This window comes from Sminthopsis crassicaudata, chromosome 6 (assembly GCF_048593235.1).
Source record: "Sminthopsis crassicaudata isolate SCR6 chromosome 6, ASM4859323v1, whole genome shotgun sequence".
NCBI classification, from domain to species: Eukaryota; Metazoa; Chordata; class Mammalia; order Dasyuromorphia; family Dasyuridae; genus Sminthopsis; species Sminthopsis crassicaudata.
In genome coordinates this window covers 186,404,489-186,419,172 of record NC_133622.1, presented here as the reverse complement: position 1 = coordinate 186,419,172, position 14,684 = coordinate 186,404,489, and the positions used below count along the sequence as shown (strand labels likewise).

Below are 14,684 nucleotides of genomic sequence, written 5' to 3'. Positions count from 1 at the left end.
TAACTAGCTTATTTGATGTTTGGATAGGGGGCTACTTGGATGTACATTTGTGATGAGTAGCATTCAACATCCTTTTTGATTTGGTCTCCATCTATCTTTCCATTCCTATCTCCCATCACTCTTACTCTTATGTGTGTCCTGACTAAAGCCAGATTTGCTCTTTCCCACACAGACTCCTTGGTTTCTTGTTACTTGGAAAGCTTTGCCACATCTTTCCAAAGCCGAGCTCAGATTCCTTCTCCTACAGGCTCTTTCAGCTCTAAATATAAGATCCTGTGAATCTATGGTGGTGCTCCCTCCTCAACCTCCAGCCAGAAGTCAAAGCCAGGGTATCAGGTGAATAAGGCTTTGCTCACAGCATAGACACTAGGGGAAAGGGGAAGGTGCTACACATTGCTATGATACTCCCTGCTAGTGTCATCCACCATTTTCTTCGACCCAGATCCAGGGTCTCTGAGGGGCAGGCTGCCTCTTATGCCTACTCTCACGCTCTGCTGCCACCTCCTATCCCACACTCCAGTCTGCCCTTCATATGGTTGTCAAATCGATCTTCCTCAAGTACAGATCTCACCTTGTCACTTCCTTACTCACTACACTCTACTATTCCCCTATTGCTTCTAGTATAAAATTGAAACTCTTCTATTTAGTTTTTAAAATCTTTTACAATCTGGCTCCAACCCATCTTTTGTTTCATTGTATGCTATTTTACCTACCCCACTCGTCAATCTAGCCAAATTGAGTTTCTTTCTATTCTTCTCATAGGATATCCTTATTAAGACTTTGTATATCTCTTCATATATTTTCACTCTGCCAAATTCTTAGATCTTTTTTTATCTTCAGACTGCTAATTTTTTGAGGGCAGGGGCAATATTTTATGCATCTCTATAACCCCCATTGCATTGCTATATAGGAAAGGCTTGATAAATGATTGTTGAATACATTCACGGGACATTCTTTTTGATTGCAGTTTATTGGTATTTTAGAAAAAGGCAATAGTTTCAGTTTGAGTGATACCATCAGCTGCTATTCTGAAAAGTAAATATTGATTATGTAATAGAATTGAAATTTAGACTTTGGGTCAGGATTTTAGCAATTAGGAAAATTTATTTGGGATTTTGGTTTGTGATTCAGTATCCTCAAGGATGAGGATCATGGTAAATACTGGCGTACATTAATGTGTTCCCTAATAGCTGGTTCTGGCTTTTATATTTTTGTCCTTTTGATTTTATTTCTATGAGCTGATTGTATTGGCTTATAAAATGCTAGAGGTGGGAGAGGGAGAGAGGATCAAATAGTCTAACTTTCTCACTCTATTCATGGAGAAACTGAAGCCCAGAAAGAGATGACTTCACTAAAAATGACACATTGAGTTAGAAGAGAGCCCCAATGGAGCTCCAAATGGAATCCAAATCTCTCAATTCTCAGGCCAATGCATTTTCTCTACACCAAGGTTTCTTAAACTTTTCCCACTTATGATCTTTTTTTTTTTTGCCCAAGAAAATTTTATTCAACCCCAGGTATATAGTTTTATAAAATGTGTATACAAGCCAACCATTTATGATAATAAATCATAATTTCATGGCCCCCACATTCAGTTATGAGACCCCCAGATGGGTCTCATAGTTTAATAAGCTAGGCTCTAGATCATAGTTTTCCTCCTTCAAGCTCCATTTCATATGTCATGAAATCTTCCCTAACTAGCACAGCTAGAATTTATTTGTCTTATACCTCTTTGTACTTAGGACATCTGACTCATATTATGGTTATTCTTGGATATGTCCTCTCTCCCTCATGTGATGGTGAGCTCCCTCAAGCATGATTTCGTCTTCTCCTTTTGGGCTATCTTATTCCCCCTTCTTGATTGTAATCTTCAGATTACAGATAGATCTGCATACTCAACTAAGAAGATGAATTTGTATCTCCCATGGCTCTCAGCAGAGGACCTCATAATTGTAGATACTCAGTAAATATTTGCTGCATATTTATGCAGCGTTCTCTAATAACATTTTGCCATTTCCATTATTTTTTGATTGTCATTTCTAGATTGCCTGTTGATGTTGGTGTACAAGGACAAATCGGAAAGAGCCAAGGGTTACAAGGAGAGGAGCAGTGTGACTCTAGAGGACATTTGTGGGCTCGATCCTGGTCTCCCCTACGAGGGCTTGACTCATACTCTAGCCATCATTTGCCTGTCTCAGGCTGTGATGCTGGGTTTTGAAAGCAAGGAGACAATGTATGCCTGGGATATCCGGATCCGCTACTCCTTGGGGGAAGGTAAACCAGTTGTCCCTGTCTTTTGTTCTTCATATGACCATTTTCCTTTCTATTCCTCCAAGGCCCAGTTCAGATGCCATCTACTTCACGATGCCCATTCTTGCTCAGAGAAGGGACAGTTCTTACTTTTTTGGATGGTTTACATCCTTGGTGCCTTACCATATCTATAACTTGAAGTTATTTAGGAATTTGTCTCATTCTCACTTTAGCATGTAAGAGAAGGGATCAGTCTTGTTTCGTCTTGTTTCTCTAGTTCTGAGTTCAGTGCTCTGGGTATGGTTGTTATTTAGTCATAAGGAAATAAATACTATGCTTGTTCTAGAATGGGGCATGGAATATCAGACCTAGAAGAGTCTAGCCATTCCCATTTTATAGAAAAAGAAATGACACCCAGATATGGGGAGTGATTTATCAAAGGTCACAATGAGAATGTCAAGACTGGAACTTTCTCTTATCATCTAATGTTATATTTCTTCCACTTTCCAATAATGCATCTTTCTCCCCTAGTTATTAGAGGAGGAAGGAATGGGGAGGAAACTTAGTATGTAGACAAACTGGAAAGCAAATTACTAAAGTCACCAGGGATAAATGCTTTCTCTGAGCTGTCCTTTACGGAAATTATAGCAGTTCATTCCTTTGGATAGTAGCAATTTAGAATTGAAAATTATTTGTCCTCCAGCTAAGGTTGACCTTGACCTTCATAATGAAAGGGTTCTTGAAATACTCTATATAAATATTCCCAGTACTCTATATAATACTATAGGAGAACTGTTTGACCTGTAGAATCTTGGAGACTGGTATTCATAATTCAGTAAATCACAACATGAAACACAATGCCAAAGCTGGAAGGGACTTTAGAGAACATATGTTCCAATTCCCTTATGGAAAGCTCTGGGGAATTGGTATGCCCAATGTCAGGTACCATGAGCCACTGAGCTAGTTTACATTTATTTGTCATTTCCTACTGTGCTAAGCACTTTTCAAATATTATCTCAGTTTACCTTTGCAAGACTCCTGCAAAGCAGTTGCTATTATTATCCTCAATAAACAGATGAGGAAATGGAGCGAAACGTGCCTTGCCCACCAAGTCAGTATTTAATATCAGATGTGAACTTGGGTCTTCTTGACTCCAGGCCAATACTTTATCTACTGAGTCACTTAGATGCTCTAAGACAGAGCTTCTTAAACTTTCCACGTACTATCCCTTTTCACTCAGAAATTTTTATGTGATCTCAGGTATTGGTGTATATAAAATGGGTATACAAGTCAAACATTTACTGATAATAAACCATAATTTTGCAACCCCCCTCCATTCAGTTATGAGACTCCATATGGTACTGCAACCAACAGTTTAAGAAGCTGGTCTCTAAGGAATGAGGGGAACTATAATCCAATTATCTTAACTCTTTGGTCTAAAAAGTAAATATATATATATGCATATATATATATTTATAAAATGTATATATATAAAACAATAAATAATAATTATATTATATATATAATATAAATAATATATAATACATATAATTATGTGTAATTTATTTATATATGCATATGTGTGTATTTATATAAAATTCTTCCATTCTATTTGCCAACCTCCAAAAGCCATTCTTAGTTTCTTGTTTTCTATTTCTTCATTAATTGGCAAGTGGCTAGAAAATGTATAGCATCAGTGAATGGCTTTTAGGAAACTTTCATCACTTAATAATGGAATACCCCCTCCAAGTATGGGCTATGGTTTTATCAGGTCTCCTACTTGTGTTCTTCTGAGTCATTAGAAGGTTATGAAGTTCACCACAGCTGTCCCCAGGTACATGACCCGATGGGTAAGCTATGCATCTTGTTTCCCTGCTTTTCTTTTGTACCAGAGATATCTATGTGGAGCCTATCTATTTTCCCTCAGCTCCTATTTGAGTCCCAGTGTTAGAGGGAACCTAGCCCAAGTCTTACTAGTGGAGAGAAATAGGCAATTTATGTGGGTTTGAGTGGTTAGTTACAGAAGACTTAGAACCAGAAATGAGCCATGAAGGATTAGTAAAATTTGGATATGGAAGGAGAAGCTGTCATTCCAGGTAAGCACAAGAACATCAGAGCTGCCAATCTTTCTAAATCCTGTGTACGATTTTATGTGCCTCACAAATAACATATGGGAAGAACACTGGACCTCAGGATTAGCAATCACAGGTTCCAGTCTTGGCTTTGTAGCATTCTAGCCATTCTAATCTAGTCTAGTGATCTTGGGCAAATCCCGTCATTCCTCAGACTCATTTGTAAAATAAGTGATAATTGCACCTGCCCTATTTGCCTATCAGGGCTGTTATAATAAAAGTGCTTTACAAATTTCCAAATTCTATAAAGATGTGAATATTTGATATTCTTAACAAACTGAGGAAGGCATGATCTAATTTTTCCTTGGGACTTTTATTCCCCCTTCCTTCATCCTTATCCCTTCCCAATAGTCCACAGATTTCATGTGGCCGTGGCACCGGGTACCAAGCTGGAAAGTGGATTGGCTACTCTTCACCTCTGCAATGATATTCTGGTGCTGGCTAAAGACATTCCTCCTGCTGTCATGGGTCAATGGAAGCTCTCCGACCTGCGGCGTTATGGGGCTGTGCCAAATGGCTTCATCTTTGAAGGCGGGACCAGGTGTGGGTACTGTAAGTATGAAGGGTCATGGTATAAACTTTTTATCCACTTAGAATTTCTGAATAGGTTCCTTGGTATTGTTAATTACTTTTTTGATGAACTGGATTTTTCAAGAGCACAATGCTGAGACAGGAATATAGTCAACTCTTGGTTACTTGGGGGGAGAGGTGGTAGAAGAGATTTTTCCCCCAGAAAATTTTGCTTTTTGCTTTATTGGGCAATCAATATCAACTTAGATATTTGTTTTATGAACATTGTTGACTTGTCAGTGATAGAAACACACTTACTTCCCTTTCTTTATTCTTATACAGAGAAATTAGAATACTTCATTTTGGCAGGAAAGGTAGGTGAGGTAGAGAGAATCCCCACCTCTCTGTATCCACTCAAAGATGCCTGATCATTTCCTACTTAAGAGCAGGTGTCAGGAGTGGAACACAGCAGGAGAATTGAGTGGATTTTTAGCATCTTGGGAGTTAGGAGTTCACAATCAGTTTTGTGTCTTCTGCTTGGAATGAAGTTCCAGAAAATCAGCACAATGGGGGTACATCTCAAATGCAAAACATATTACATAGTCAAAGATATATCTATATCTATATATCTATATCTATATCTATAAAATACTTGGATTATTTACTTGTTGAGATTCCTTCTGTTTTCTGCCCCTCCACTGATTAACAAAGATTTGACTGTATATGAATTTCTTTATATAGGCATATATGTAAAATTTATGTTATATTTTGAGACTATTCATTCTTAGATTTTAACTATGTTTCTAGTTTATGTTTTTTTCCTTGTTTTGTTTACAAATTTCTTGTTCCATAGATGTTGCTGAATTCTATCTCTTATCTTAGAAGATTCAGATACTAAATTAATTCCTTCAGTTCAAAGAACATATTTTCTAAGGAGATTCTTCCCTATGGCACAGAGGTGACCTTGTGTTCTCAAAATCTTTCCCAGCAGAGCATAAACTCTTTTCTCCAGACAGCTTCCTTTAACTTCTTATTGAGGTTCACAGGATACTTAGTGGGGATGAGCAGATGAGTAGGAGAAGGGGACCAGTTTGGGAATTAAGCTGGGTTTGGGTCCTTTTTTAGCTCTCATGACTTTAGATTTGTATCTCCAGCTCTTGGTCTCAGTTTCCTTTTCTGTAAAATGAGAGGATGGGAGTTCTCTTAGGCTATAGGAATAAGAGGCATAGATGGGTAGATGCTAGAAATATGGAGCTCCTGAGAAGTTCTTCAGGGTCCTGACTATAACTTCAACATTCACTTCTAATTTTAGCTCCTGAGGTGAGAGGCTGAAAATAGCTCTTGGGGGTGGAGGTACAAGGAGCCCCACCTCCAATTTCTTAAGTAAGCTTCTGAGCTGCTCTACCACTAGTTTGAAGCTGGAGCAAGTACTGAAGGGTCAAAGAGGCTGAACTGAAAAACTGTGGCTCTTCAAGGTATTCTGGGGCAGATCTTTGGTGTCCCAACTCCATTCTGACTTGTCTTTGGCTGCTTTAAAAAAATAGGCATTGGAGGCATGAGATATTATGAATTTCTCTGCTTATATCAACTGATATGGTACCCAGATTCAGCTGGTGGTCACGGGTCACTATAGGCAAAAAGAGTTTGGGTTTATTTTTCTGCCAGTCCACCATCACAATTTATCCTTTTGTGGAAGAAGGCTACTACACAGTAATAGGGAAAGCAGGAGAATTGGAATCAGAGGATTATGTTTGAACTCCAGCTTTGCTGTATACTAGCTTGGGTGAGTTGACTTAGTTTCCTCATCTATAAAATGACAGAGCTTGACTTCACTATTTCCCAAAATTAACCCAGTTCTTGGTCTATGGTTTTTAGACCACAGTAGTTCCATGAAGTATAGTGTGGGATATATGACACTATTTTTCTTTGGTTCTTTCTTTGCAAATGAAATGATTAAACATACTTTGGCCATCTTTTTTGTAGCTTAAGTCATTGTTGTTCATCCATCACTAGGGAAACAATCCAGCCAATTTCTGCCTCCAACTCACATCAGCAATGTTCCATCATTTATTAAGTAAGTACCATATTGACCACTTAGAGACAGACAAAAGAAATTCAGGTTCTAACCTATAATCTCAAGGAGTTTATAGTTAGAATTTAGAATTATAAGAGACCTGAGATTATCTTGTCCAATTAGGTCCTTTAAACCCAATTTTACCCCTACTTTCTAAGTCAAGTAGAAATACAAAATTCAAATAACTGCCCAACATTACAATCAAATTAATTTCATTTTAAGATTTTAATTACAATAAACATTTATTAAGTGCCTACCCTGCAGAGTATAATGTATCAAACACTGACTGGAATCAGAGGATCTGAATTCAAATTCTGCCTCTGAAAATTTATTACCTGTGTGACCTTTGTCTGCTCATTTATACTCCCTTTTTGTTTATTTTATCTTTTCAAATGAAAAAGTTGATCCCAATGACCTCTGAACCTTCTCACTTTAAATCCTGTGATTTGATTTTGATGCAAGATCTTATGCTACATACTGAAGATACAGACACATGTAACACATACCTTCTCTTCAAGAGACTTATTAGTCAATGGATAGAACCATATACATCCAAATAATTCTGGCAAGAGGGAGAAGGACTTAATGCTATAAAAAATAGAAAGATCACTTCCTCCCAGGCTTTTGGAATGGAGTGTACAAAGGTATAGAGGTTCCACAGGACAGAATTCACTGCATTGTTGGATTGTAGAAAATCGGAACTCTAATCTTGGATGAACATTTTATTAACAGATTGAAGTCCATCAGGAAGAGGGATCAAAATGGCCCCAACAGGGGATTGAAGGTCATGTAGTACATGTATCACAAACACAAGTTTAAGAAACTGGAAATATTTAACCTGGATATTCTTAGGGAAGACACAAAGGCTGCCTTCACATATTTGAAGATTTATTCTTGCTTGCTCCCAGAAGGCAAAACTAGGAATAAAGAGTAGAATTTGCAGAGAGGTAGATATGGGTATGCTATAAGGAGGAAAACTTCCCAATAATCAGAGCTGTCCAAAAGTAGAGTGAAAGAGCTCAGGAGAGAGTGAAGGAATGAGTTTAGTGGAAAACTTCATTGGGGTATGAAATGATATAGAGGATATTCCTATTTCAATATAGATTTGGTAACGTAAACTCAGCTCTTTTTCCAAGTCTGAGATTTAAGTCAGAGTAAATTCAATGAAGAAGGTGAGATTTGAGCTCAGTCCAGAAGGATGATAGGTAGAATTTGAACAATTGATTCTGGCATGAAGAAAAACAAAGAATAATAATTTTGGAAATATATATATATATATATATATATGAATCACCCATGTTTAACATATATTGGATTACTTGCTTCTAAAGGAAAGAGAGGGGGGAAGAGAGGGAGAAAAAATTTGGAACACAAGACTCTGCAGGAGTGAATGTTGAAAACTATCTGTGCATATGTTTTGAAAATAAATAAAAAAACTAAAAAAAAAGAAAAACAAAGAAGTTGAAATAAGCAAGTCAAGCCAGCAAGCCTGTTTTAGGTATGTACTCTGTGCTAGCCACTGTTATAAGCACTGAGGGTACAAAGACAGTCTTTATCCTCAAGGAGCTCAAAATCTAATGGGACAGACTATGCACAAATAATATGTAAAACAAGATCTAGACAGAATCCATTCCAGATAATGACAGAAGAAAAACACCAGCATTTGGGGGAACCAGGAAAAACTTCTTATAGAAAGTCTTGAGGAAAACTAAGAGGTGGCCAAAAGGAGGGAGAGAATTCCACATGGGAGACAGCCAGTGAAGATTCATCAGGTGAAGGGTGAGTGTGCAGAATACCAGAAAAGATGCTGGTAAGGAAGAAAAGAAATCTGGAAATAAGAGTAGACAGAGGAGTGAAATGCACATAGTTTGACTACCTGGTGAGACACAGTCCAGAGATTCACCAATCAGAACAGAGATCCTAAGGGTAGAGCCCTCTTCAGGGTGAGAAGCTTTAGTGAGGACCAGGTGAATGAGGTTTATTTCTGTTTTATGGAAAATAAAACTGATTTATAGAGAGGAAGCAACTTGTTCATTAGTGTTCAAGTAAGGGGCTTGGTTCCAGATTTAAACTTGGGATTCCCAAGCCTGAAACCACGGATCTTTTTTTTATCAGATCCTGCTACTTAGGGTAAAATCTCCTTGCCTTTTGTCTGCTCCCTTGAATTCTAGTATGTTTTAATTTTTGCATATGGTAGATACTTGATAAACTTTAAGGCATTGAGAACCCCAGCAGCAAGGAACAGAAGTTAGAAGCATTTGTTGTTTTTCATTTGTTTTAATTATATCTGAACCTTTGTGGTCCATTTGGCATTTTCTTGGCAAAGGTATTGGAATGATTTTCCATTTCCTTCTCCAGCTCATTTTACAAATGAGGAAACTGAGAAAACGGGGTTAAGTGACTTGCCTAGGTTCATACAACTGGTATCTAACCTAGACTTGAACTCAGGAAGATGAGTCTTTTTGACTTCCTGACACTATTTGCTTTGCCTGGTAACTGCCCAAATAGCTTCCCTGATATCATGTAGTCCAAATGCCTTATTTCACAGATGGGGAGACTGGAGATGAGAGAAATAATTGACATAATCATTGTCACATCTAGATTTGATAACCAGATCAATTCTGTTTTCTTTATGACATTTTAAGATTTGGGAAAGTGAAGGAAAATGACTTGAATAAGGTCATACAACTTATTAGTTGCAGAAGCCAAGCTAGAAACCAGGACTTCTGACTTACCCCTACACAATGGTGCAGAGACAGAATTGCTTCCATTCTTTTTGAAATCACCAATATGGGGATTGGTATAGGTATGACCTACGATACTCTTATGTGTTATCATCCCTGAGAGAATGGAAACTTCTTGAATTCAGAACAGTTCATTTTATCTCTGTAGCTTCAGTACCAAATACAGTGGCTGGTATGTAGTAGGTAATTAATGATTGTTTGATAATTAATTATCTCCTGCACAAGCTGTTGGGAAAGGGGGAGTTTGTAAAGTTTAAAGTGTCACAGATATTTTTATCATGTCATGGCTGGGTCTGTGTTGGGGATGATGCTGGCTGGCACAGGGTAGTAAGGACCACATTTAGATCTCTTTATATTCTATACTTACTGAAGATTAATATGTGACTTTTCCTGCATGCTAGCCCTTGCTTGCACTTTAGAATTTAAAATTGTTACTGGGGATAGGTGGTCTCCTTTTATTTTTTCCAGTTGCAAGAATGCTGTCCCTCTCTTGTTCACTTATTTGGAAGACAGAAGGCCCTTTTCTACCTCTGCTTAGCTTTGACATCATCTCTCACATTGGGTGCTAAGCTCAGCAGATACTGTGTGCCTCTCAATCTGTGTTTGCCTATAAATCCACCCCCATTCTGCTGAATGTTACCGAACCAGCTGCATTCACTGTTCCCAAGACACCAGCACTAGGATGTAAACACTTTTATAAATCATTGGCAAAGCATTCTGCAGTGGGATTGTCCTCCAGCTCTCTGCCCTTTTGCAAAGGATGGTGCTAAGGTATCTGAAGAGAAGTTTCCAGCCCTAGAATTGTCTGCTACTAGGAATGTCTTGTGACCTGTGCTTACATAAGATGGTTATCTAAATGGCACTGCACTTAATTGAATATGTCATTTGGACTTAATGTCCCTGGGAAACTGTGCATGCTGTGGATCACTGAGAGAGGAGAATCTGGGCATTTGGGCTCTAGTCTTGGCACATTCTTTAATTCATTATATGATTTGGGGCAAATTATTTCCCTTTTTCTAGCTCTCAGTTTCTTCTATAAATTGAGAAAATCAGACTAGATAAATCTCTTAGGGCTCTCCTTGGTTTCTTCCAATCCTGAAATTCTAGTTATATTTTATGATTAAATGTATCTTAGGGGACCCTACAGATAAATTAATACAACTTGCTTTTTGACATTTGAAGAGGCAGACCTAGATGAAGCAACTTGCCCAAGGCCAAATAATTAATTGATGGCAGAACTGAGGCTTGCATCCAATACAACTCCATTCTTCAGTTTATAGTCTATCTTCTTGTGCCATGGTTATCCCTTTATACCACCAGGATTAAGGGCACGGCACCACCACAATTTGGAAAATCCATGTAGCATTTTTTTGACTCACTCTTTGTTACAGAGAAGATATTATACAATACTAAACACACATTTTATGCATTTCTGAATCTCTAAGTTTTTTATGTCATGTCTGCTGGTCTTTGTGCATCATCTGTGACTTCTACAAAAGTCCCCCCAAACTCCCATTTAATTTCTTATATTAACCTGCAATATATCAAAACTGTGATGTGGAAAGTTGCAGTGTAGGAGGGATAACAGTACTCTTTTAAAGTAAATATTTATTGCCATCTTAAGTTTTCATATCACCTGAATTTCCTCATATATCCTTCTTCCTCTTCTCTCTCAGTCATTCCACAAACCAAAGATTTTTTAAAGAAAAAAGAAGAAAAAATCAGCAAAACCAATCTTTTCATTGAAAAAAAAATTGACAACAGTTGCTGCATCATCTGACTCTTTCTCCCCCCCCTCAACAAAAGAATTGGTGGAAGTATTTTCTCTTCTCACATCATAGATGCATTCTTACATGACTTGGAGCTTTTGCATTTTAGTTTCTTTTTGTTGTTGTTCTTTCCATTTACATGATTATAGTTGGTTATATAGTTTCTTGCTTCTGCTTGCTTTACTTTTTATTAATTCATTTAAATCTTCCCAGTGCTTCTCTGTTTACTTGATATTTGTTTTTTTCTTATGGTACAGTAATATTCACTTGTCATATTGTTTAGCCAATCTCCAATCCATGGGCATCTACTTTGTTTACAAATTTTTTTTTTATTTCAAAAAGTAAGATTGTGAGTCTTTTTTTGTGTATATAAGACCTACCCTTCCATCTTAGATTTCCTTGGTCTATGTGTTAACAATGGGTTCTTTGGTATGGACATTTTAGTCACCTTCTTAGCATAATCCCAAATTGCTTTCCAGAACGATTAAACTAATTTATATCTCCCCCATCAATCAATAAGTTAGTGGGCCTGACTTTCACAACCTCTTTACCATTGATTATTCTCATCTCTTGTTACTTTTTTCCCACTTACCTATTTGTGAGGCAAACTCTTAGAGTTGCTTTGATTTTCATTCCTCTTAAGATCAGTAATTAGTTGTTAACTTTTTGCAATTTCTTTGACAATTAATTGTTCACATCTTCTGGTCATTAGTGTGATAGAAGCAGGTTAATTCCCTTTGTTTATTAGCTCTTGTTGAATTGCTACCTCTTCATGAAATCACAGAAAATTAGAAGCTTGGAGATCAACTAGTCCAAACTCTTACTCAAATAAAAATCTTCTCTATTGTTATAGCCCAGATAAGTTTTCATCTAGCCTTCACTATAAGCTTACCAGTGATAACTGCTTCCCAAAGATGCTTTGATCCATGGATTATATTGAGAAATTCTCCTTTAGGTTGAGCCCAGAATCTACCTCTTTGTGACTGTTGCCCATTGGTGCAAGTTTAGTTGCTTAGGTTTAGCACTGACCCATTCCTTTTTAATCATGTTATATTTTCAGATATTTGAAGATAGTTCTTATGTTTTCTAACGTAGTCTCTTCTCTAGTTTAATAATAGGTTGTTAATATACTTAACAGAATATTGTTAGGAGGACAATGTTTTGGAAACTTGATCAAGATATAGGAATGTGAGCTGCCAGAATACAGAATTAGTGCCAATGTGGAAAAGTTATAGGGAGAAAAAATATTTATTAAATGTTTAGTTGTATTAAGCTCTAGAAGTACAAATAGAAGCAAAAAGACATTATTTGGGAAAAAAAAAAGATCCATCCCCTCATAGCCTGCCCAAAGTTGCATAAGGGTTACTAGGAGGAAGGCTATGTATGGTTGTAAACAAGTACTTTTATTCGGGAGCATTAATTCAGTTCCTTTAAATCATTGTGTGTATAATAAACAGCATGATCACAACAACAGCAAAGGACATTCTTTACCCTTAAGAAACTTATGTTTGTTTTATTTAGGGAAGACCGCATACAAAAGGGAAATAAATAGAGTAAAGTTATGAGAGGGAAGATACTTACGTGAGGGCAAGGTAGAGCAGTAGTTCAGGAAGTCATAAGCTGGTCAGAGTTTGAAGTGAGGATAGATGATGTGGATGCTTCTTCATAAGGATGTTCTGGAGAAGAACTCAACCACTGGAGGGGAAAGGGCTATAGGATAGATGGATGGCTGCCAGTATGAGAAGGTTGCTAGGAAAATGTGGAGAAGGTAGTATAGGGAATGGTTGGTATGGGAAGATTTTACACCATTTCAGCAGCAATTTCCTAACAGTAAGAATTTTGGGGCAGCTAGGTGGTGCAGTAGATAGAGCACCAGTCCTGAAGTCAGGAGGACCTGAGTTCAAATCTGGTCTCAGACATTTAATACTTCCTAGCTGTGTGACCTTGGGCAAGTTACTTAATCCCAATTGCCTCAGCAAAAAAAACCAAAAACCCAAAAAACCAAAAAACAGTAAGAATTTCACAAAAGTCATTGGCTTGTCTTGGGGGAGGCATTGTATCTCTATGGAAATCAATTCTTTCATCTGTGAAACCAAGAGATTGGATGAGATAATCTCTAAGAACCTTTCCAATTCTGTTGTTCTGTGATCTCTTGAGGTCTTTTCCAACTCCAGGATTCTATGATTTAAACATAATCCACTTCTCTCTAGAGAGAGCACATGTATCTCACATTTCATTTGTATTCAGTCTGACCATTTGAGGACAGATTTAGCTGATTAGATGGGTTCTATTTAACAAACAGGAAGATGAAGTAACATATTTCCCCTTGTTTTCCAAAAGATGGTTTGGAGAAGAATCAAATCCATTCTGCTAGCCTATTGTTGCTAAGTAACTAATGAAGGTGAAAGCTCAGAATCCCAAAGATGCATTTGGGCATTTTGCCCAGTTTTGAAATAATGAACTGTAGTATGCAAACTTTTAAACAAATGACCATGGAAATGGAAACATTACTTTTAAAACTCGCGATCTAATATGGCTAAATCAAATATGTTCATCTGACTTTAGAGAAAATCAGAGACAGAAAGACACAACCCAAAGAGAAGAAATATGGAAGATTGGAAATTATCCAGTGATTGGTGGGTGGTTTAGAAAATTTCAGATCTCTGATTCACTTCAGGGATAGGACCAGGCTGACCACTACTGAAAGATTATTAGAAACACAGCATGATAGAAATAGTTCTGGACTTTAAGTAAGGAAATATTGGTTTGGGCCTCTGCTTCAACTGTTACTCTTACTAGTAACCCTTATTGGGTATGTGGTTCTGGGCAAGGTCTTAACTTTGCTGAGACTGAATCTTCATCTATAGAATATTGATAACAATCCTTGCAATACTATATCTATGTCATGGGGTTGTTGTCATGCTTTGTAAATCTTAAAGCACTATAGTTATGGGAGTTGATTTTTATTAAAAAAAAACAACCTCTTAATAAAGTACCCCTTCTTCAGGATAAATACCCTCAGTTTCTTTAGGTCATCACTGTATGGTATGATCTTAGTTTTTCTGGCTTTAATCTAGCTAGTCACTGACATACTCAAATCCTGTAAGAAATGAGTGTCAGAGTTAGAATTTGAACCTGTGACCTGAAAAATCAATCCTTTCCCCAAGACATATATCATCTCTTTTTCTGGACTGATTGCTTCTCT

The 14,684-nt window shown here is 37.3% G+C and overlaps 1 protein-coding gene across 3 annotated transcripts in view; it reads left to right on the top strand.

Annotated features, from left to right (window-relative positions):
• DOK7 (docking protein 7) overlaps positions 1–14,684 on the top strand; it is a 315,723-nt gene that overhangs the window by 15,944 nt on the left and 285,095 nt on the right. For all 3 annotated transcript variants that reach the window (XR_012483344.1, XR_012483345.1, XM_074274599.1), the window contains exons 3-4: positions 2,044–2,274; positions 4,734–4,934. Coding sequence is in view for 1 of the 3 variants with exons in the window: in XM_074274599.1 (XP_074130700.1) it covers positions 2,044–2,274; positions 4,734–4,934 (432 nt within the window). In the remaining 2 variants the exon portion in view is untranslated. The remainder of the gene's footprint in view (positions 1–2,043; positions 2,275–4,733; positions 4,935–14,684) is intronic.